Source organism: Vombatus ursinus, unplaced genomic scaffold, assembly GCF_900497805.2.
Source record: "Vombatus ursinus unplaced genomic scaffold, bare-nosed wombat genome assembly UNPS02014789.1, whole genome shotgun sequence".
Lineage (NCBI taxonomy): Eukaryota > Metazoa > Chordata > Mammalia > Diprotodontia > Vombatidae > Vombatus > Vombatus ursinus.
In genome coordinates this window covers 6,743,887-6,768,308 of record NW_020954567.1, presented here as the reverse complement: position 1 = coordinate 6,768,308, position 24,422 = coordinate 6,743,887, and the positions used below count along the sequence as shown (strand labels likewise).

At 41.6% G+C, this 24,422-nt stretch overlaps 1 protein-coding gene across 1 annotated transcript in view; it reads left to right on the top strand.

The window, feature by feature from the left end:
* ADCY10 (adenylate cyclase 10) overlaps window positions 1-24,422 on the top strand; it is a 127,725-nt gene that overhangs the window by 48,668 nt on the left and 54,635 nt on the right. The window contains 4 exon segments of the mRNA XM_027868597.1: window positions 649-704; window positions 15,867-16,020; window positions 21,614-21,806; window positions 22,252-22,338. Coding sequence (XP_027724398.1) covers window positions 649-704; window positions 15,867-16,020; window positions 21,614-21,806; window positions 22,252-22,338 — 490 coding nt within the window.

Below are 24,422 nucleotides of genomic sequence, written 5' to 3'. Positions count from 1 at the left end.
CCTGTGGGATGGATCTAGTTAAGTTTCATGTCCCCTGGGGATTTATAAAAGCAGCAAGGAGCAGGCCCTCCTGTTGTGGTTGTCCTCCGCAGGGGTAGTGTTTAGAATAGCACATGGCATAAAGGTCCTTCCCCCTGCAGTATGGGATTCTGGTCTCCAGGCCCAAGATTGGACTCATCATGTTTTAGGCAGTCAGTCCTTAGTTCCTAGTATAATAAGCCATACTATTCTAATATTGCCTTAAGATTTCAGGGAACAATGGAGCCACACCATTTCTGAGTCATGGAACATCCCAGGACAAAAGAAGACCCCAATCTGTGACAAATTCAGGCTAAAGCACATCCCCTAAACCCTCTCATGATGCAAATTTGCACTGTAGGGAGATTCTAGAAAAATTTGCTGGGTGTTGGGTGTCCCTAGAAGAAGAGGCAATAATTGTGGAAATCTTATTTGCCAACCCTCCTGGACCTTTTCTTGGAAAGGAGAGACACCTTTTTATCCCACCCTTATGTTCCCCCCATTTTTAGGGTCCTCCCACCTTCTCAGGGAAGAAGAATATCTATGCTAAAGTGGGGATGTTCTGGATGTTAAGACCTACTTTTAGCAAACAAGTGTTCAGAATCTGCCATGTTCTTTTCTTCCCAACAGACTGTTTGGTATGTCATCTCTCAGCTGCAGCAGACAAGAAGATTACCCTCTACTGGGTAAGTAATGAAACCATGATTTTTTTCTGAAAGCTGGTCTAAAAGCTGAAAGTGATCTCCTTCCTTCACCCATTTTCTGTGCTACTGAGCCCATGTATGCAGGCTCCTCCAAGGGAAACAAAGTCTTCTTTGGCTCAGAGTTTTCCATTAATTCTAGCAGCTTCTTGGCTTATCCATCACGATCTGTCTCGGACACTGTCACATCTATGCCAGATAAGGATAAAATTGGGGCAGCATTCTTTTCTTTTTTAAAGGCAATTGGGGTTAAATGACTTGCCCAGGGTCACACAGCTAGTAAGTGTCAAGTGTTTGGTCTGAGACCAGATTTGAACTCAGGTCCTCCTGACTTCAGGGCCAGTGCTCTATCTGCTGCACCACCTAGCTGCCTGGCAGCATTCTTTTCTAAAAGATTTCTGGTTTTTTCTTTCCAAGCTTCAGAGTTGAGAAAGACAGTTGCCTTCTTCCCTTGTATGTTGGAAGGAATGAAATGATTTCCAAATACCTGGGCTTCTTGATGGGCCATTCTCCTTAGTGGTTTATCACAGCATTTCCCATAGAGCCAATGTCCTTCTCATGAACAAACAGTCTCCTTCCTAGCTCACACTGTTTCTGGGCTCAAGCTTGGTAGTGTGGGTCTTTCCTCTGGTCAGTCTATTGCCCCTACCTTAACCATCCAAAAAACAGAATCCATCTTGTAGAGTCATGGAATATCAGAGATGTAAGAAAGAAGTGGTTAGGCCTCATGGATTTAGAGTTGGAAAGGTGCCTTCTAGTCATCCAGTACAACTTTCTCATTTTTAAGACAAGAAAACTGAGGCCCAGATAGAGAAAGCGACTCGGCCAAAGTCAGACAGCTAGTACATGGCAGAGCCAGGACGTGAGCCCTTAATTTCAGACTCCAACTCCAGGGCTCTTTCCCTTTTACTCTGTTGCCCTCCATTTAGAGGCCCTATTAATGTATTCTAATATGAGTCCAGCTGCACATGCTCCAGCAGCAGACTACCCATTTTCTGGCAAAAATATTTCACTGAAATGCAAGATTTCATAGTTAGAAGGACCTGAGAGAACATCTTATCCAGCCCATACTTGATCATGAATTCCTCTAATAACATCCCTGACAAATGGTCAACCAGCCTCCGCTTGAAGGCTTGAGCCTCAGGCAAGCACTATACTTGGGGACACTTTTCATCGTAACAAAGCTTTTCCTGCTATAAAACTGTCTCTGAATCTCTGCCCATTGTACCTTGTTCTGCCTCTGAGCAGAAGTGCACTGACTCATGATAGAGAATCTGGCTTCAAATCCTGCTTCACTTGTGTTCCATTCAGCTCCCTGGGCCTCAGTCTCCCCATCTGTAAAATGAGAGTTGGACTCAATTGCTTTGGAGGCCCGTTGTAACTCTCGACCTATGATCTTCTGACCTTACCTATCCTATCCTAAAGGATTTAACCTCCTTTTACTTATTTTGTATTTGTTCTGTATATACATAAACATATAATATATCTAAATATATATATGTATGTGTATGTATATACACGTCTCTTCTGAGAGAATGTAAACTATTTAAGAACAGTGAGGGTTTCATTTTTTTTGTCTCCATATCCCTTGTCCCTAACACAATAGGCATATAGAAGGTGCTTAATAGATGCTTATTGACAGATAACTGCTTCCTGATTGATCCTCTGACCCTAATCTCTCTTCTACCTGACAGCCCTTCAGATACTCCTATCAAGACTTTCCTAAATCCTTTCATCTCCAGGCTAGATATTCCCAATTCATTCAGTCAATGTGGTATAGGGAATAGAGTGCTGGACTTGGAATCAGGAAAACCTCTGATACTTCTTATCTGTGTGACAAAAGGCAGACTGCTTAACCTCTCTGAACCTCAATGCCCTTCTGTGTAATAATATATAAAAATCTGTAATATCTGTATCAATAATCAATAATATCTGTAACACCTGTCTCACTTGGTTATTGTGAGGCTCAGTCATTCAATCAACAAGCATTTTTTAAATGGGTCTTCCGTGCCAGGTGCTTGAGGTACAGAAACAAAAATGAAACAGTCCCCCAATCTCCCTTAAGCAGCCTATACTGTACCAAGGGAAACAACAGATGAAGAAAGCAAATATAAGATCATTTTGCAAGGAGGGGAGACACTCGCAGCTGGGAGGGTGGGGGCGAAATCAGGAAAGGTCTCAAGTAGGAAGTAGCACTTGAACTGAGTTTTCAAAGAAGCCAAGGATTCTAAGAGTTGCAGGTCAGGAGGGAGTCTGTTCCCTAGATGATGCATAGAAAGTGTTTTCCAAGCTTTTAAGCACTGCAAAAATGTCTCTGTTCCATATCGTTGTTCAGTTAGTTCCTGTGAATGTGCTGGATTCACCCTGTGAAATGCCAGATCTTCAGAACAGAGACTCTCACTTTTCTGTTTGTCTCCCTAGTGTCTATCTATTGCAGAGCCTCAAACACAGTAGGCACTTGATAAATGCTTGGTGATTGTTAATTGGTTGATTCTGGCCTATTGGGATCTTTTTGGATCCTGGCACTGTTATTCAATGTGTTAGTTACCTACCCTCCTAGCTTGATGTTACCTGCAAATGCAATAGGCTTTTAACTCAATGATTTAAAAAAAAAAGTTAAACAATAACATAAAAGATCTTAAGACATTCCACTAGAGACTTCCCTCTGACATCAACTCATTAATGACTACTCTTTGGTTCTAATTCTTCAACTAGTTCTAAATCCGTAGCTCACAAGCCCCCAGGGATGTATTTACCCTTAATACTCAGCCAGATGACAAAATTAGTTCAAAGCAAAGGCATTTAATGAAATGACATAAGAAAAATAGCCCATGCAGGTTGACTGGACCTGAATGACTTGACTGGTACCTGGTTGTTTATATGATGTCTGTCCCGTTAGACTATAAGCATCTTGAGGGTAAGGACTCTCTTTTGCCCTTGTTGTTGTTGTTGGGTTTTTTGTTTGTTTGTTTGTTTTTGGATCCCCAGACCATAGTGCAATGCCTGGCCCATAGTAGGTAATAATAAATGATTGTTGACTTGATTTTGATAACGGAGATTGTATAAGTGTAGGCAGCATTGCCACTTATGAACAAATAGAATTTTCTTCTCACACATGATAGACATTTCAAGTGGGCCGACCAGAGGACACAATTTGTCTCCTCATCTACAACAATCAATTTTCCTTTGTCACAGGGCCTAGAAGAACACAGTTGTGTAATGCAGTTGTCTACAATGTTAACAGATGTGCTTTCAAATATCACTTACAGATTGCTGCCATCACACCTACAGTATAGGTCATTTTAGTTTAGATGTGCACAAAGACTTTATGGCAGCCCCACATAAGGCCATTCTACACTTGTAGAATCCTAACATTTTAGAGCTGAAGGGACCTCAGGTCGTCTTGCCTTACCTGTACCTGAATAGGAATCTTACCAACAACATCTCCAAGGAGTGGTTATTCAGTCTCCACTTGAAGACCTCCAGGAGGGGATCTCAGTATCTTCCCAAACCCTCCAATTCCAATTTTGGAGCTCTCTAATTGTTAGGATGTCACCCAGACCCGCAGAACCTTAGGGCTGGCCCAACCCGTGCCTGAACACGAATACATTCTATATTTAAACAGTCATTCAGCCTTCTCTTAAAGATTTGTAGTTAAGGAGAAATAACTCACTGCTTCCAAAGGCAGCCAGTTTTATTTCTGAATGGTTCTAATTGTTAGGAAACTTTCCTCATACTGAACCTCAACCTACCTCTCTGCAATGTTAATTCCCTTCTTGCTCCTAATTTTGCCCTTTGGGGCCAAGGAGACTAAGACAGTTAACATGTCTTAGCTCAATCTTCTCAACTCTAGATTTAAAAATCTCCTGTTCCTGCCTGTTTTGCTTGGGGCTACCCCCAAGGCTTTTGGCCTAGATAGAGCAGCTGAGTGAGTGTCCCCAAGAATGTCATCCACTTCTCCTGGGGTGATAGATGGAAAGGCAAATGGCTCCTGAGTATTTTATCCACTCATGAAAGGTTCCCCCAAAGGATGTAGTGTCTCCCTTGATGCCTTTATCATACTGCTTGTCTTCCTCTGCATTCTGCCCAGCTTGTCCGTCTTTCTTAAAATATGTCACCAAGAACTAAGCACAATCCTCCAGATGAGTTCTGGCCAGAACTGTTAGCTTCTTAATCCTTAATGTTCTGCCTCTCACTGCAGCCTAACAAGGCACCGTACATGTTATTTCATTTCATCATCACAACAACCCTGTGAAGTAGGTGCTATTAATATCTTCCTATTACAGGTGAGGAAACCAGGGTGGAGAGAGGGTCATTGACTTGCCCAGAGTTACCTAGCTCCAGTGAATGAAGCAGGATTCAGACTGAGATCTTCCTGACTACAAGTCTAGCTCTCTATTCACTGAGCCACCGAGCATTCAGTCTACTAAAACCCCAGGGGAGGGTCTTTTTTCAGGGCAATTTCAATTCAGTCATGCTTCTCCCATCATGTATTTCCGAAGCTATTTTTTAAATCCAGTGTATGACCTTACATTTATTACTATTAAATTTCATCTTCTTTGATTTTGCCTAGCATTCTATCTTTTTGAATACTAATGGCTCCATTTGTGTTCCCTTCCTCCTCAAATTATCTCATGTTTAATTATCTGTGTGCATGTTGCATCCATCTTTGCGCAGGGACTGCTTTGTTTTCTTGTCTTTCAATCCACAGACTCCAGCAAAGTGCCTTGCAATTCATCCAGGTGCTCAAAATGTGCAGTGTCACATGTTAGTGTCTATCCAAGATTTGTGTCATCTGCAAATTTGATCAGCACTCCAATGATGCCTTCAAGTCATTGATAAAAATGTTAAATAGTACAGGATCACAGATTTAGTGTTGGAAAGGACCCTGGGGCCTTTCATTTTACCGATGAGGAAGCAAAGGCCAAAACAGGTTAAGAGACCTGCCTGGGGTCAGGTAGTTAGTAAGTGTCTAAGCAGGATTTGAACTCAGGTCTCCTGGGCTCTTGAAGTCAATCCACTGTCCCATCTACAACACCACTAACAAGTGATCACGTTGGTCTTTCCTTAAAGACCTCCTCTAGCAATGGCATAAAGCCATTAGTAAATACACTTTGGGTTTGTACATTGAACCAGATCCAAAGGGACCTAACGGTATGATTATATGACCCTTGCTTCTCCACACAGCAAGCATAAGAGATTTTATCAAATGCTTTGTTGAGATCTAAGTAAACTAAGTCTATAGCATTTCCATGATCCACCAGCCTAATAATCCCATCAGAAAAGAAAATGAGGTCAGTCTGGCATGGAGTGTTCTTGGTGAAGTTATGCTGGCTCTTTGTGGTAACCGTTTCTTTTTTCAGATTTTCCTGACCCTCCCTTTAATGATATATCTGATAATTTTGCCAGGAATTGAACAGAAGCTCACTGGCGTATAACATACAGACTCCATTCTCTTATCTCTCTTGAAATTCAGGACATTTCAGTGGGTAGAGAAGGGGATGGAGGGAGGAAGAGATTTTGGAACTGAAAATAAAATAAAATTTTTGAAAACTAAATAAAAGGCTCTTTTTTAAAAAATCAGGACATTTATAGCTAGGTGGCACAATGGATAGGTTGAATCAAGCTGGGGACCTAGACTCAGAAAGGACTAGGGTCCCTTAATAGCTTTGTGACCCTGGGCAAGTCATTGACCACTACCTGTCTCAGTTTCCTCATTTATAAAATGAGGATAATAATAGCTCCTACCTCCCAGGATGGTTGTGAGGATCAAATGAGGTAAAATTTGCAAAGCTCCTACCGTACAGTAGGCACTCAATAAATGCTTATTCCTCCTTCCCTCCCCTCATGTGAGCAGTTGTTCTGTCTCTTCGGTGATCCTCTTTTCCCCAACCAAGCTAAGAAACAAAAAAACCAGAGACTTCTCCAAATAGATTCTCTCCATATCTCTAAAATATTTTACTTGTGGAGTTGATTTCTAAATTCCTGTGAGACTTTATCATTGTTAAATTTCATCTCATTAGATTTAGCTCAGTGTTCTAGCTTGTCAAGGTCTTTTTGAGTCTGGATTCTGCCATGTATGTTAGCATTTGTCTACCCATGTCCCTCTGTCTTTCCCCCAAGGACAGCATGAGAGACTTGGCTAGTACAAGGGCTGGCCTCGGGGGCCAATGACCTTTACTAACCCCTGTCATTTTAGTGTTTGCCTTGTGTCCAGTCGCTCTGGCTCCTCAGTAGTGAGAAGCAGGTTCTTAGTGCCTTCATTGTAGTGCTACCTGACCCCTCAGGGACAATTCTATTTTGGGCTGTAGTCTAAAGTGACCTCCCCAGCAGGGGAAGAGGTGAAAAAAGGTACCCCGAGTACAAAAAAGAATTAAGATATGGAACAGTTTTATTCCCTGCACAGAAAAGAGAATGCTAAGCAATTACAAATCATAAGATAATTGCAATCAGTTGAGATACTAAGATGCTAGCCTCCTTGGGAACTTTGCGAGAGGGTTCCTTGTTAGCTATTTTACATTTTTAGGGTTCCTTGTTAGCTATTTTACATTTTCATCTCTGCTGAGGGAGTCCAGCCCAATCAGAGCTATGTGGGCTTTTTTTCCTTCTGGCCATTTCTCTCTGAGCGACTCCTCCTTTTCCAGCCAATCAGCTTCTGTCTCTCCCACTGCAGCTGTTGTCACCGGCGACTGTTTGGTGTAATTGATACCCCACTGCTCTGGTGCCTGGGAAGGGAGGGGAAGATGCCAGCTGCTTTTTGAGATCTCAGAAGGCCCGCTACCGAAGGAAAGGAGCTGGGAGCCAGATGCAGCCCCCTCCCAGACTTGCTTAGGAGGCCAGACAACCTTAGGGAGGGCTGGTGGGGAGAAGACTCTGGAGCCGTTGGCATCTACCTTGCTCAAGGCTGAGGTGCAAAGGGAAACCAGAGTGTCTGGAATTGCTCCATTGCTATATATACACAGAGTTTCAGCTCTGCAGTCAATTAAAAGTGTCTTCACCGAAGATAGGAAGTAATCAGAGCTGCTCTGTGCATGTTATGAAGTGAGGGAAGGAGGAAGGGTCATAACTTCATTAGATGCTTTGCTAAAATCTAGATAAACTATATCCATATTATTACCCCAATCTAGCAGTCTCATTAACCTATCCAAAGAGGAAATGATCTTTTAGTTTGACATGACCTCGTCTTTATAGAATGGCACTATGTCTCTCTGGCCACTGCTTTTTTTTTTTCTTTTCTAAATATCTACTAATAACCCTAGAATTTTGTCAGGAATTGGAGTCAAGCTCATAGTTCTATAGTTTAAAGATTCGATTTCCTTTAATCTTTTGAAAAATGGGACACGTTTTGTCCTTCTTGAATCAAATGGCATTTCTTTTGTTTTTATTTATCATGCCCCAGTGATCACATCCACCAGGTTTTGAAGTGCCCTTCCTCTGGGACAGGTGACCTGAATTCATGAAGGGCAGGTGGGTGCTCTCTTACCATCTCCTTACTTACCTTTGATACCACATCCCTAGTAGTTATTTTTATTCTATTATTCCTAGAATAAAATCAGTCTCCTTGGCAGAGAAAAGCAGATCACAATGAGTTGAACAACTGACTCATTTTCTACTTTCCATTGTCTGTCATCATCATACCGTCCCTGAAGAATAGTCCTGGTCTCCTTTTAAGTCTTCTACTTTCCCTAATACAACTTTTTATTTATTTATTTATTTTTTATCTTTTGCCATCCTTAGCTTTCTTGTTGAAGCTACGGTTCATCATGAGCTTTGGCAGTCTGAGATTATCATTCAGACATTGTGCCAAACTCTTAAATTCATCCTCTTGTACCAACCTTTGCTTCAATCATCTCACGTGTCTTTTAAAAATGTTTTTAATTTTTATCTTTCGCTTATTCATATCTTTCAAACAAATCTAAATCAAGCAATGAATTCCCTGTCCATAAGACTCGTTAGATGACTTCTTTTCCCCTCCCCTTTAGAAATTGGTTAGAGCATTAGAGTCTGTGCAGGGAACAGTGTGAATTCCATGATTTGCATCCATATAACATCCATCACCAGAAGAAGATCGTGCAATTATCTTTTCTCTGTTAAGTGGGGTTAGGAGGTATGGTACAAAGGGTTATGTGGACTAGGAAAAGGACTGTCTTATTCTCCCACTCCCAGTTTGTTTGAAGAGTCCCTGAGGCTAGGGAGGAAAATCAAAATGTGAAAGAATTACAATCTTTTCACATTCCTAGGTCCTTATTAATTTAGAGGCTTTGAGACCATCCTTATGCCAATGCCTACAAAATAGAGTGCTGCATTTTCCTGGCCCTCATTCTTCTTGACCTCTTTTCTTTCTGCTTCTCCTTCCACTCCAGTCCTCCTCCTTTTCCTTATGTCCTTCTCTGTATCCCTTGGCCTTATTTTTCTCCTCTTCCTGAAGTCTTGTTTGCTCAAGTCCTTAGGGTCATAGATTTAGAGCTGGAAGGAATCTCCAATGTCATGTAGTCCATCCTTTCATTTCACAGATGAAGAAGCTGGTGCACAGCTAGGGAAAGTTACTTGCCAAAGGTCGAGTGGCAGAGCCATGATTTTGACCCAGGTCCTCTGAATCCAGTCCCCTTGATCTTTCCTTGGCACCACAGTGCTTCTCCTCCTTCTCTTCTCATCTTTGGCTTCCTGCTTTTTCTCTTCAAGTCCTTTTCTAATCTTCCCAAATCTCCCCTTTGTAAATTCAAGCTTTGGTCTTCCTTACTATTCCCAAGTCCACCTTTATAGGTTCCTTCTCCTTCAATTCAAGTACTATATTATAATTATATTAATTAACAATTAGTAACAATAACATTGCTAATTAATAATAGCAACTATATTGCTCTGCTCCCATGGACACCATTTATTCATCCATCCTTGGTCCCACCAGGTCAGTGATTCCTATGAAGTCAAATGTCTGTCCTTTGCATTTGAATCTCTACTTCATCCTTGTTGAAGGCAGCTGCTTCTGAGGCTGAAGCTACCTACTTCCTCTCTATACTCAGCCCATCAGTTGTATACAAGGTTCATTTCCTGATTAGGGAAATATGCTCATTCATTGGCTTGTTTCTCCTACCATTGAAATTCCACTTTTGGCTCTAGTTCAGGGTTTCCCCCAAAATGGGGGGAAATAAAAAGGTACCCACCATATAAATGTGCATCAGGTAGAGAAGAAATCCTTTATTTCAATATCGCAAAGGGAATGCTAAGCACAAAAGAGCCACGAGTGTAAGGGAAGGGGGCTGATGCAATTCCTCACAGACATTCTATAACTTGTTCTCAACTGATAACCATATGATAAAGAAAAGGACTTTTGATGAGCATGTAATTGGGGTGCATTCAGATGGACTGACTGGCCAAGAGAGGTTGTCTTCATTTTCCTCTACCTAGCTGCTGTATGGGGGAGAAACAATGCTGTGAGAGGAGAGGTCCTGAGCCACCCTCAACCCGCATCCACTATGTGAATATGAGCTCCTGTTGTTTACGTCTTTGTGTTTGTCCTGACCTCCCACAACATGAAAAAATATTAGCAACAGTTATAGCCCCATGAACTTTGGAAGGTCAGAAGGGCCAACCCAAGGTCTGGGACTCAGGGTCCATGCCAGGTTTTGTGGCTTTACATACCAATACGGAGGCCCGGTTGCATGACCCCTGGGCCCCAGCCAAGAGGTAGCTGACCTGGGGTCATCCAGAAGCTATACCGCATTTGGGAGTGAATCTGGTGGGGTAAATGCTATGTAGGAGCTATTGTAGGTCCTCTCCAAGGACCACGATGGCACAGGGGAGAGTATGCCCCTCAGAAAATCATGTTCATAACTTCTGTGTTTGCTATACCTTCTCAGCAAATATAATTTTGTAAAAGTTAATTGATATTTATGGTAAGACCAGTAGTTTCCTGACACCATTTCCTTCCTTCCCCCATACAACCTGCTTGGCCTCGGTTTCCCAGATGCAGCTTCCTGGTCTGGGAACATAAAAGGTCCCAACCTTGTGTAGCCCCCACCTTGCAGGCTTGATGAGTGCCCAAGACCACTAGCAAGTCACCCTGATGACTGACTGACCAGACATGTTTCCAGATGGAGATGAGTAGGGTTACATCCTAAAAAGCTAAGTATTACTAACCTTGCAAGTGCCTCATTTCAACCTAACATTGAACCTGAACTAAGAGGGTGCTAGCTATAGACCTGTGCCTAAAACAATGTTAATTAGTTCTATAGAGCTGGGGTGCTAATCACTGTAAGCCAACAGTGTGGGAAACATACTGGAATGGGATCAAGCCAATAGCATTAGAAAAAGCTGCCCCAATGCCTCAGGGGTTGTAGCCAGCCTCACTCTGAGAGGGTGAGTTTGAATCTCACTCTATACAGAATGGTGATCAGAATAGAATTCAATAACTTACTAACTACTCAAACCATCAGTTGGGAGGCTGAAGTTTTTTTTAATAGTTTATTTTTAAGTAACAAGATTTTTAAAAAATTAGTCTATCCTTCCCTCTCCCCCCCAACCCAATTGAACAAATTAAAAAAAAAAAACCTCAAACCCAAAACAAATCCCTCAATACATGGCTAACAAATTCCTACATTAACCCTGCCTGAAAAATGTGCATCTCTTTCTGCATTTTAAATTCATCACCTCTGTCAGGAAGTAAGTGGCATGTCTTATTTTCATTCTTTTGGATTCATTTACTATCATTGTATTGATCCGAATTCTAAAGTCTTCTAAAGTTGTTTATCTCTGTAATGTTATCATTGTTATCAATGTTATAATGTTATCAATGACAATGTTGTCATTGGATAAATCATTCACTTAGTTCTGTTCACTATGTTCTGTGCTACAGTTCAGTTTCCTTTGAATTTGTCCATCACATTATTTCTTGTGACATGATAATATTCCATTCCATTTATATACCACAATTTGTTTAGTCATTCCCCAGGGGCAGGTTATAATTTCCCATTTTGGGCCCCCACAAAAAGCATTGTTGTAAGTATTTTTGTGCCTACAGATCTGTTTCCTTTCTTTGATTTCTTTAGGCATAGGCCAAGTAGTGGTATAGCTGAGGCAAAAGGTATGCACAATTTGGTAATTTTTGGACATGGTTCCAAATTGCCTTACAGAATGGCTGAACCTCCCGCAGCTGGGAGGCTAGTGTCCAAGCTTCGTGGGGGCATGAAAGGTCCTTATTAGTCATTTTACATTCCACCTCCATTGAGCACGCTCAGATCAAAGGACAAGCAGGCTCTACTTTTTAGTGACCTTTCTTTGTCCCCCCAGTACTTACTCTTTCTACCCCTATAGCTGCTGCAATTGTGACACCTTCAGAAGGCCCTGCCCTCAATGCCACCTCCCTACAGACACTTCTTAGCCTTTCGTGGTTGCGCGCACAAACACACACACACACACACACACACACACACACACACACACACACACACACACACACACACACACACACACACACAGAGGAGATATCCATCTGAAGCACCTGCTTGCCTAGGTTTACAACCAGGTTAGGGTAAGGTCAAGCGTATTCGGGACCCAGTTTAACTGCTTATGAGAACCAATTTTTACAATGTCAGTGTGAGTATTTATACATCAGAAATCACTAGTTACTGCATCTAGGTGGCACAAAGGCAGCTAGGTGGCGCCATAGTGCATAGAGTGCTGGGACTAGAGTCCAGAAAACTCATCTTCCTGAGTTCAAATCTGGTCTCAGACACTTACTAGCTATGTGACCCTGAGCAAGTTGCTTAATCCTGTTTGCCTCAGTTTCCTCATCTGTAAAATGAGCTGGAGAAGGAAATGGCAAACCACCCCAGCATCTCTGCAGAGAAAACTTCAAATGGGGTCATGAAGAGTCAGACACAACTGAACAACAACAAATTAGGACTTTATTTATTGTTTTTTTTTTATTGTGACTTAAGAAAATGTTAATAATGCAGTTTAAACTTTAAAATGTGTACATACATTTTCTTTTTTCCCCAGAGAGAGCCAGGTTGTTGAACATTTGCCAGCATACCCCCGTATTGCTCTATAAACAGTGCTTGAACTCAGCAGGGGTCATCTCCAGACTACTGTAGAATTATGATAATAACAACAAGGGGGGCAGCTAGGTGGCACAGTGGATAGAGCACAGGCTGTGGAGTCAGGAAGGCCTGAGTTCAAATTCGACCTCAGACCCTTGATCACTTGATACTTACTAGCTATGTAACTCTGGGCAAGTCACTTAACCCCAACTGCCTCACCAAAACAAAACACAACAACAACAATAATAATGGTAACAAGCATTTATGTAGCACTTTAAGGTTTTTAAGTGCTTTACATCCATAACCGAATTCCCTTGGGGAAAGTCAACCATCACTGAAGCCTATGGACAACTCAAGATAGTCATACTCATGCTTTGAAACTGGAAGGAAGAGGCCTAGCTGAGGGGCATGGTGCCCCTTTGGCATATCCATGTGGTTTGGACTCAGGAGTTAATTAGAGACTCAAGTCTTCCATGAGTGATGTATCTCTGGAACCTTCTCCTCCTTCCTCTGGCTTCAATATGGTTGTCAGGAATGGTGACTTGAGTATGTTTCAAAGGTGGAGGGGTGGAAAGGGTGAGTTTCTTGCCAAGGACTTCATATTTTTTAGCAGCATGGCACAATGAAAAGAGCACTGGATCTGGTTTTAAGTAACATCTCTGATGCTTATTTCCTGTGTAACCTTCAGAAAAGTCTCTTAACCTCCCTGGGCCCCAGTTATCTCATCTGTAAAGTGAAGAATATGGATTAGTTAACCTCCAAGGTTCCAGATCTATGATACTTGAGCAATGCTTACAGATTCTTTCTGACAGTATAATTTTCTTTTCTTGTGTTTAAATTAATTTTTTTCTGTTTTTTTATCTCTCTTGACAAAACCCCAGTAACAAATATACAATGTAAACAACAAAAACACATTCCTATATTGTCCATGTCCAAAAATATGTGTCTCAGTTTGCATATTTAGTCTATCATTTCTCTATCCATAGGTGGTGAAACATTCCTCATTACCAGTTCTCTGGTATTGTGATTGGTCATTGTTTTGATTAGAGTTTTTGAGTCTTTCAAAGTTGCTGATGTTTACAATGTTGTTATTATAGTCTAAACTGTTCCAATTCTACTCATTTCACTCTGCATCAGTTCATGCAAATCTTCCCAGGTTTCTCTGAAACCATCCATTTCATCATTTCTCACGACTAAATAGTCTTTCATTACATATGTATACCATAATCTGTTCTGCCATTCTCCAGTTGATGGGCACCCCTCAGTTTCTATCTGGGTGGGGAACCTGCAGCCTCGAGGCCAAATGTGGCCTTCTAGGTCCTTGGCTTCAGCCTTTTGACTGAGTCCAAGTTCTACAGAACAAATCCTTTTATTGAGGTGATTTCTTCTGTGAAGTTTGGATTCAGTCAAAGGGCTGCATTTGAGGACCTAGAGGCTACATGTGGTCTCGAGGCCACAAGTTCCTTCTCCCTCCCCCGTTAGATCTTTGCAACCACAAAGAAGAGCAGCTATACACATTTTTGTACATATAGGTTCTTTTTATCTATCTTTCTTCTCTTTGGGATAGAGACATAATTCCTGGGTCAAAGATTACACACAGTTTTGTAGCTTTGGGGCCAGAATTCCAGATTACTTTCCAGAATGGCCATACCAACTCAGCACCACTAGCAGTGCATAAATGTGCCTGTTTTCCTGCAGTCCTTCCAATATTTGTCATTCTTCTTTTTCATTAACTTCACAAACATGGTGGGTAAGAGATGGAACCTCAGAGTTGCTTTAAATGACATTTCTCTATGAATGATTTGAAGCATTCCCCTCCACCCCTCCACAGGGCTAGTGGTGGCTTGAATTTCTTCCTTTGAGAGCATTTATCAATTGGAGAATATTATTTTTTCCCATATAAATCTCTGAAAGTGAGTAGTAGTCATTAGATCTAACAAATCTTAGGAAGTCTTCCATCATGTCTGTGTCCTGGGAAGACAACTGACCTCTCCACTGTTATTGTGAGGTCAGCGTGACCATGACTGGCATCTTCTTCTCTGACTCTTAATAGATGGTCTCTCTCCTGATGGTTCCTAGAGGTCTATGTCCTGATTCCTTGGGTGCAAGTAGCTGCTTCTTCCTTAGAGGCTCCGGCTTCCTTCTGTGTGGAAAAAGCCTCACATCTTTTACTTGTGGTTCTTTCTTTTCTCTTTCATGTCACATTGTTCCGTTCTCCAAACGCTTTAATTGAGTTAGCATTTTTTCCATTTTCACATCCGTTTTCTTCTTTTTTTTTCTCCTTGAAAATGCATTTTTCTGCTTACATTTACCCCAAATCTCCTTACTTGTATTTGCTATTGGTCCTCCAGGATCAAGGGAAGCAACTGTATTCTCTCTTCCACATGCTGTCCTTTTAAACTTTTGAAGAATACTCTCTTGGCCTCCTGAAGTCTTTTCTTCTTCAAGCTAAACATTACCAAATTCCCTGCCGAGGTCTGTAGTGGCAGAGTTTGCAATCTCCTTGCTAACCTGGCTACCCACCTTTGGCCTCATTTAAAAAAAAAATTAAATACCTAGGTCCCATTCTTGGCTCTGCATCTGCCTTGTATTTTCCTCAGTGTCTCATCTCCCCTAGTTTTGAAGCATGAATTATAACTTCTCATAGCTGTTGTGAAACTTCTCTGAGATTATCCCTGGGCGATAAGGAACCTGGTGGCATAATTCTCTTTATGGGTAGCAGAAATAACAATAACGAGGACGAATAGGATTATAAGTACTCATGCTTATAAACACGTTTACTTTAAGGTTTCTAGAGGGCTTTCAACACAAATCCCCATGTGGTGAGTAGTTAAAATATGGTATACTCATTTTACAGATGCAGAAACCAAGAGGTGACATGAATTTGCCATGGATATACTATAGGTTCTATATAATTAGGTTTTTTCCTCATAATGTTCTCAAAATCTTCCAGAGAAAAGTATTATAAATATAAATATTAAAATAGCCATAAATAGAAAGTCACACATCAAAAATGGTATTGTCATGGACCATTTTAGGCACCAACAAAAAAGTCCATCTTGCTTTGCTTTGATCAGGCTTTCCTATCCTGTTTCATATCTTCTAATAGGGCGCAATAAGGAGATCAGATTGTTTCTGCATAATATGAAGGAATTTCTGCTGTCACAAAGCAGCAAAGTTCTAATGTTTGAAGGCGTATCGGGATATGGAAAAAGCCAGTTAGCTAGTGAACTAGGTTATCTGGCGCAAGCTGAAAAGCACAGGTCAGTGTCCTCAAAACCACCTTGGGAAACCTACAGAAAACAAAATTTATGTGTCCTCTCAGCAACACATCTGTCTTTCTTTTCTACTTCTCTGGTTATTTTTATTGCCTATGAGTGGCCCTTTCTCAACCTGATCTAGTGGCTAAACACCCAGAAGCGTGAGCTGGAGCAGAACACATTTGCAAAATGTAGGCTTTGAAGTCATAACATTTTGGAGCTGGTAAAGAGCTTAGTATGCATCTAGCTCAAACCTGCCCCCACCCCTCACCATTTTGCAGTTAAGGAGACTGAGGCCCAGAAAGGTGAGTGACTCAGCCACTTTCACATCAAGTAGTTGATAGAGCCAGGATTCAAATCTAGATCTCCCATCTCCAAATTTAGTGCCCTTTCCAAAGTCCCATGGCTGCTCTGGTATCCCTCTCTGTGGGGGGAGATGCATTGGGATACTTTACATTCTGAGAAAAGTAAAAGTGGCAGGGACTGGGATTCCCCAAAGCCAGGTCCAACCAGTATTTTGATTAATCAGTCAACAATGAGCTTATTTACCAAGAGCTAAGACGTGATTCCAGGTGCCACAGAAGGGACCCAGAAGGACAAGACTCAGCTTCCATGCCCTAGGAACTTGAAATGGAGCTGGTGAAGAGCGTATGGGCATGAAAGGTTAACCAAAAGACCCTGGATTTCTTCTGGCCAAGCCCTCCCCCTGACAGTTTCTACTGAATATTTATGAGATGAAGGATATGATCAAAGTATGGTCTTAGGAAAATTAATCTGGCAGCATTACCTGCCAGGCATTGAGGGGGAGGTCTGAGAGTGGAAAGAAGCAGGGACATAGATTTCTGAAGCGACTGCAATAGTTGCGCCTCAGTTGTGAGGCAACGAGGGACTGTACTGGGAGGAGAAGGGAGAGGGGAAGCAGGGGGAGATGGGATGAGAAGAGAAAAAAGAGACATGAAGAAGGAAGGTTCATCAAGGTTTGGTCCCTGGATGGATGTTGGAGCCAAAGCAGTTAGAGATGACTCTGAAATCTTCAACCTTGACTTGTTTCTCATATGTGCCCCCCTGTAGCTCACTACCCCAAGTTTAAGGTACATAGTGGATGTGGATCAGTATCCACTCAAAATGAGAGTTCATAAGCCTCCACTGAGGTGTTTCTTTTGCCAGATGACCAGAGGACGTGCTAGTTCAAATGGAATTATATAGCAAATCAACACAAGTGACAAAACTTCCCTCATGTTCATAGAGGATGTGTGTGGATAACCAGTATCAATCAATGAACATTTATTAAGTACTTACTATGTGTCAGACACTGTGCCAAGTGCTGGGGATACAAAAAGAGGCAAAAGGCAATCCCTGCCCACAAGGAGCTCACAGTCGAATAAGGGAGACAACATACACAGACACAGACACAGACACACACACACACACACACACACACACACACACACACAGAACAAGCTATAGAGAGGATAAATAGGAAATAATTAAAAGAGGGAAAACACTGGAATTAAGAGGGCTTAGGGAAGGTTTCCTGTAGAAGGTGGGATTTTAGCAGGGAAGTCAGGGAGGTCAATAGTCAGAGCAGAGAAGAGAGAGAGGATTCCAGGCATGGAGGATAGCCAGATTGAATGCCCAGAGCCGAGGGAGAGAGGGTCTTGTTCACGGAACAGCCAAGAAGCCAATGTCGATGGATCAAAGACTACATATCAGAGAGCAAGGTATAAGAAGATTGGAAAGGCAGGAGAGGGCTAGGTTATGAAGAGCTTTGAATGCCGAACAGAAGATCTGGTATTTGATCTTGGAGGCAACAGGGAGTTTCTTAGAGAGCTGACGTGCTCAGACCTGCATTTGAGGAAAATCATTTTGATGGATGAGTGGAGGACGGACTGAAGTGGGGGGAGACTTGAGGCAGGCAGACCCACCAGCAGCTATTGTAATAATCCAGGCCTGAGGAGAGGAGGGCTTGCACCAGTGAATTGGCCATGTCAGAGGAGAGAAGGGGGTGGATTGGAGAGAGGGTGCAGAGGTGCAATGGACAGAACTTGGCAACAGTGTGGATATGGGGGAGGCGGTTAGAGATGGTAAGGAATCCAGGATGACTCCTAGGTTGTGATCCTGAAGGACTGGGAGGAAGGTGTTGCCCCCTACAGCAACAGAGAAATTGGGAGGAGGAAAGATGAGTTCTGTTTTGGATATATTACATCTCCTGGACATCCAGTTCAAGATGTCTGAAAGGCAGTTGGAGATGCCAGATTGGAGGTCATCAGAGAGATTGGGGCATGATATGAATGATCATGAAGTATGCACAGTGGGGCCCAAGGAGGTCACTAGTACCACAGGTGCTACAAAGCTGCTGACATCCTGTTGATGTCACTAGGCGAGCTGCTTTCTCCATCCATCTGGGTTCCTCTCTGGCTTTCATCTCTCTGTTGAGCTGCTGTTTGCTGGATGCCTTCACTGTGGAAGCTCTCTGCTGCCGTGGATGTCAGAAACTGCTGCTATGGACACCAAATCTGCTAACCCTTGAGCTCTAATAGCCTTTGGGCTCACTTTAACTCATGATACAAATGCCCTGGCAAACTAGCTAGCTACCCAGAGAAGCGCTTAGGCATTTTTAGTTTGTCTTTGAAACTTTTTCTTCAGGGAGACTTCCGCTTCCGGGAGTCAAGATGGCAGAGAAAAAAGGTAGTGGCTCTCACCCTCCCCTGTCAACCTCTGAAAACCCAGAAATTATCACCCCAGAAAAAAACCTGGAAGAGCTGAACCAGAAGAAAGATGGGGTGCAGCAGTGCAGTAGCGCAGGTAGCTAGAGGGATTAACGGGAAAGGCCCCTCTTACCCTGGGGGAAGGGGAGCAGTACAAAACAGGAGTCGCCCAGCCAGCTAGTGGAAAGATCCACTTTAGCACATTTTGGGGGGTTGAAGTTTCATCACCCAAACGCCACATAATTCCTTTGCCAGTCAAACAGAAACAAAAAAAAAATGAAAAAATAGATGAAAAAGTAAAATACCTCATGGGTAAAACAGCTGACCTGGAAAATCGATCCAGGAGGGACAATTTAAAAATTATAGGCCTGAAAGCCATGATGAAAAAAAGGGCCTGGACAATATCCTTCAGGAAATCATAAAAGAAAACTGCCCTGAAGTCCTAGAACCTGAAGGTGAAATAACTATAGAAAGAATCCATCGATCCCTGCCTGAAAGAAACTTTTTCTTCAAATGGGGTTTGAACTCCCAGATTCTATCCCAAAGTCTCCTATCTGACTTTGGGTTAGAAAATAACTGTACCCTGGATCATTACTCTGAGTCACTTCAAGTCATTCTGGGAACCTCACTTGGCAGAATGGCAAAGGAATTATGTGGCATTTGGGTGATGAAACTTCAACCCCCCAAAATGTTTTGTCCTGCCATACAAAACAACAGAGGAATAGGTGAGGATGATGACTTCCAGAATGGTGCTTTTGATCTCGGTCTTACCTGGATTGTGCATTTTCATGCTTGGCTACCATCGGCATCAGCTTCTGCTGGCCTGGGCTCAGAAGGTCATTCTCAAAGGTTGCTTCTTGGAGCATTTATAACTGTGCTGCTTCCAAACCACAGACTCCACTCTGTTTCTGGGTTTGCCATGTGGCTCCCGCTTCTGAACAAAGGAACGAGAGATGAATAAAAGGATGCACCAACATCAGAGCTAAATGTTGGGTAGGACGAATTGATAGTGGGCTCAGACGGCATCCCTTCGTGGAATTATATTAGCTCTGGAAAAGTCACGAGGCCTTTGTCTTATTCAGTGTAACACCATCCACAGTTTTTCATGGTGCTTACATACTAGGATTTGCAATAAATGTTAAAGTATTCAGAGATGATAGCAATGGTGACAATGGCTTCTAGTCAGTTAAGTTTTATGCCTGTGCTTTATGTTTTTTTCACCAGTTAATTATAATATAAGAAAAAAACTGAAAATCATTCCTTTTTTTTTTTTTGGGGTTTTAGTTTTAACTTCAAAATCAGGAGGACTTTACCTGTTTTGATAATCCTTGAGGCACCTAGTCATACTTTAGAAAAGTCCAGTGTTGCAATGTTTTAGCCACTCGTCATAATGCCCTATAGAAATCCAGATTTGGGCATTTTTTATCTGTCATTTTTTTCTATTTTTCTAAACCTCTAGCACTTTGTCAATCATCTTTCCAATGTACTTTATTATGTGTTATGCATCTGTGTCTTTACCAGCCCTCCTCGCAATGGACTATATTTTCCGTGAAGGAAGGGACCGTGTTTTTATCTCAGCTTTGTGTAGTAATACGTGTGTGCCCATATTCCCTTTAGAAGTCATACCCTTTGTCTCTCCCTTATTTTGTTGCTCTCACCTCTGGGGTGTCTTCAGATTTTGAGTGTGGATTCTCAAAATATATAGATACAGGCGACACACATGTCATAGGTGGCATAGTTAGATGTGACTAGAGAAAAGTGCAGCTTGCCTCAGCAATGCTTCTGAGGCCTGCCTTCCCCTTCCCAATAGCATGTTGGCAATTCATTTTCTCTAGTCTCTGAGAAAGACATCAGGCTAGAATTATACCTAACTGCCACCCTTCAGATGTCTCTGGTTTAGAAGTCCAAATCTGGTAGTTTTTAAGGGGGAGGGCAGTCCTTAACTTACACTCGCCAGCTTAGTTCCTACCCACCAAACTCTGGTAACACAAAGGACCACTGACGAACAGTGAATAGCGAGGAAACTCATTTTTTCCAAGCAAATAGTAACCAGAGAATTTATACAGATCAGACTATACCAAAGAATACATAAAAGTGAAGGAATTCTTCAGCGGGAAGCAAGATGTGACTTGTTAACTCACACCAGGACAGAGTGGGCCACTTAGAGGAGATTCATTCTGGGAGTCTCTAGGAATCCAAGCAAGTCCAGAAGTATAATGGGGAAAAAATGAACAGTTCTTCAGTCATTCAAAATATCTTGTATTTCTTCTGGGCAAGTCTTCATTCTGCCAGTTCCTAATGAAGATTTCCGAGAAGATGAATGATATTCATGATTAAAGTGTTGCCTCAGGAAAATTAACCTGGCAGCATTATCTAGTAGGGATCAAGGGGGAGACTCTGAAAGTGGAAACAAGGAGGTACCTAACTTGAGGAAGCCACTGTAATAGCTTGGGTGTGAGGCAACAATTACACAGGTAGAAAACATCACCCTCAGAATTCTCTCCACCAGACAGGAGTCATATTCTTCTCCACATATGCAGCAACATACAAACTGCCCTAGACATTAGTAGAAGCCAGATTACTGTATCTTCCTCAGGACCTAGCACAATGTTCTAGGCATATAGTAAGTGTTTCATAAATGTTGAATTGAATTAAAATTTAGCTTTCAGAGACAGCAAGAAGGCAAAAGTAAGAGGAGAGGGAGAGAGAGAGAAAGAGAGAGAGACACACAGAGAGACACAGAGAGACAGAGAGACAGAGCAAGAGAGAGAGAGATAGAGAGAGAGAGAATATCAAAAAGGGCCATTTCAATTGAGCCACGAAGAAGTCAGTGTTTCCATGACCCCTCTCACCAAAAATTGTAATTTGATCTTTGACTTTCCATACAGGGTCATTGCTATAGGATTGACTAAGGTCAGTATCCATCAGTATTTCCACACCATTCAGTTGCTCATGGCCAGCGTCCTGGGCCTCGATACCTGCAAACATTACAAGGAGAGACAACACAATCTGGAGGAAACAGTCAAGAATTATCTGGATGAAAAGTTGTATTGCATCCTCAATGACATTTTTCATGTTCAGGTAATTAGGCAAATGACAGTTTTGTTTTGTTTTGAAAGAAATGCACATCATGATGTTTAATGATTCCTGCTGGTTCCCTTTTGAATTCGTATCCTTTATTTCACCCTTATTCTTGTTGCTTTCATGCCCACGGTGTCTCCAGAGAGGAGCAAGCCTTCCAGTCCTATCTGGTCCTAAAACCACTTTCTTGGGAAAGCCAGAGGGGAGGGGGTGGGATGGGGAGGATGAGAAATTGCTTCTGTAACAACATTAAAATGGTCCATCTTGACCACTGACTTTTCTTTTTCCCCTTCTCATTCCCTTCCTAGACTTTGATAAAGGGCACAAAATCATTTTATTCTAACAGAGGGGTCACGCCATGGCCTGGATGCATCTTGCCTTGGAATTAATTGCTTTTCCTATATGCATTCCCCTAAATTCAAAACACTAACTGCTTTATTTCTAGTTCCCCTTGACACGGGAGGCTTGCACAACGAGTGCAGCAAAAAAGGAAGACGAAATAGAAGCATTGTTTATGAACATCCTGAAGGAGGTATGTGTTATCTCTGGGTCATCGGCAGGGGAATGGGGAATTGGCAGTCCCCACGTGATAATAGGCAAGAGGCAAAGGGCATCAAGTTAAGTTGACACTAAGCTTGTAGATAAAACTCCTGTGTATTCTGCTCTGGAAGGGGTTGTTTTCCTCCCTGATTTCAAAACCTCGAGCTAGAAATTGATTTGCAATTTAGAGTTGATAGAAAAGATTGCATAAGATTCCAGTGAAGAACTTAGGCTTTCTTTCCTTTCTTCTCTCTCTCTCCATATATATCTCTTCCTTCCTTCCCTCCCTCCCTTTCTTCTTTCCTTACTTCCTTTCCTTTTTTCTTTCTTTCTTTCTTTTTCTTTTTCTTTCTCTTTCTTTCTTTCTTTCCTTTCTTCCCCAACCTGTGATTTCAAAGTAAAAGGGAATGAATAATCTACCAAGGCAGCTCTTTACAATTTCTGAGAACTCTCATTATGAAGAAGTAAAGTTCTTTATAACCTGTCCCCTTTCTACCTTCCTAGTCTTTTTATACCTTACTCTCCTTCCCTATACTCCGAGATCCAATGACACTGGCCTCCTTGTTGTTCATTGTAAAAGACATTCCTTTTAGTACTGAGAGCCAATTAGGGGGTGAGGTGAATAGAGCACTAGACCCACAATCAGGAATATCAGAGTTCAAATCCAGCCTCAGATACTTATTAGCTTTGTGACCCTGGGTAAGTCACTTGACCTCTTTCTGCCTCAGTTTCCTCATCTATAAAATAAGGATAACGATATCACCTACATTCCAGGGTTTTTGTGAGGACCAAATGCCATCATCATTGTCAAATGCTTAGGACAATACCTGGCATATGGTAAGCACCGTATAAATGTTAGCTATCATCATCATTATTATTACTACTGTAATCATTATTTGCTCCTGGGATATCTCAGTGACTTCTTCACTCATGGATACTGGAGAAAAACCATTCTGCAAGGGAAGACACCTTAGGGCCTTCTCTCCTAGGCTGTGTGGCTCCCAGAAACAGGCCTCGGTCCTTCACCTACTTGTTGATTTTCCATTCTACGTGAAAGAAATTGAGTCCTCAGCCTTGGGGATTTGAAAGCTCAGCAGACGGAGGCACAGCAACCCAAGTGGCTCAGTCCCAGTGGTGTTTTACAGCCGGTGCATCGCTGATGCCCAGAAGGGCAAAGAGCAGCCTCTGGCCCCAGAAGCTGAGTTAAGGACTCATCCAACCCCATGCTGCATCATAATAGGAAACTGATGGGGCCAACTTTTCAGGAGGGAATAGCACGCTTACGAAAACTTGCTGCACAGTAGAGAATAAAATATTAAAAACAAATACATAAATATTAAACATGTTCTTCACTGACTATAACATGTTAAAAAATTATATTCAATTAAAAGGATTTTGAAAAAAGCACTAAAAGGTAATTGGAGACTTAATCCCAAAGAATTGGTGAATTAAAGAACAAAGAATATAAATAATAGATAATAAATAATTCCATCAAAGAAAAAATACCACATTTTTTAGGATGCAGCCAAAGCAGGCTTCAGGAGAAAATTTATATCTCTATACTTTCATCAACAAAAGAAAGAAAGGACCAATAATTGGGTATGAAATTTAAAACGCTGGAAAAATAACCAAGAAATCCAACTAAACATCAAAATACAAATACTGAAAATCAAAGAAGAGATTGCTGACAAAATTGAAAGCAAAACAAAAAAAGAATTGATAAATAAAAGTAGCTGATAAAAAATACTAAATAATATAATAGATGAACCATTAAGTAGCCTAGTGCTTAAAAAAGAAGAGTAAATTACCAGTACCAAAAGAAAAAAGACAAATTCATAACAAATGAAGAAGAAACAATGAAAATTATTAGCAACTATTTTCCTCAAATATATACTAATACAACTAACAAGAATTTTTTAAAAATATAAAATGCATAGCTTAACCCAATTTCAGAAAAAGAAATTTAACAAGTTATAAATGAACTCCCAAAGGTTAAAAACAAACAAACAAACCCAAGAAATGATGGATTTACAAGTTCCAACAAATAGTCAAAGAACAATGAATTCCAGTGTTCCA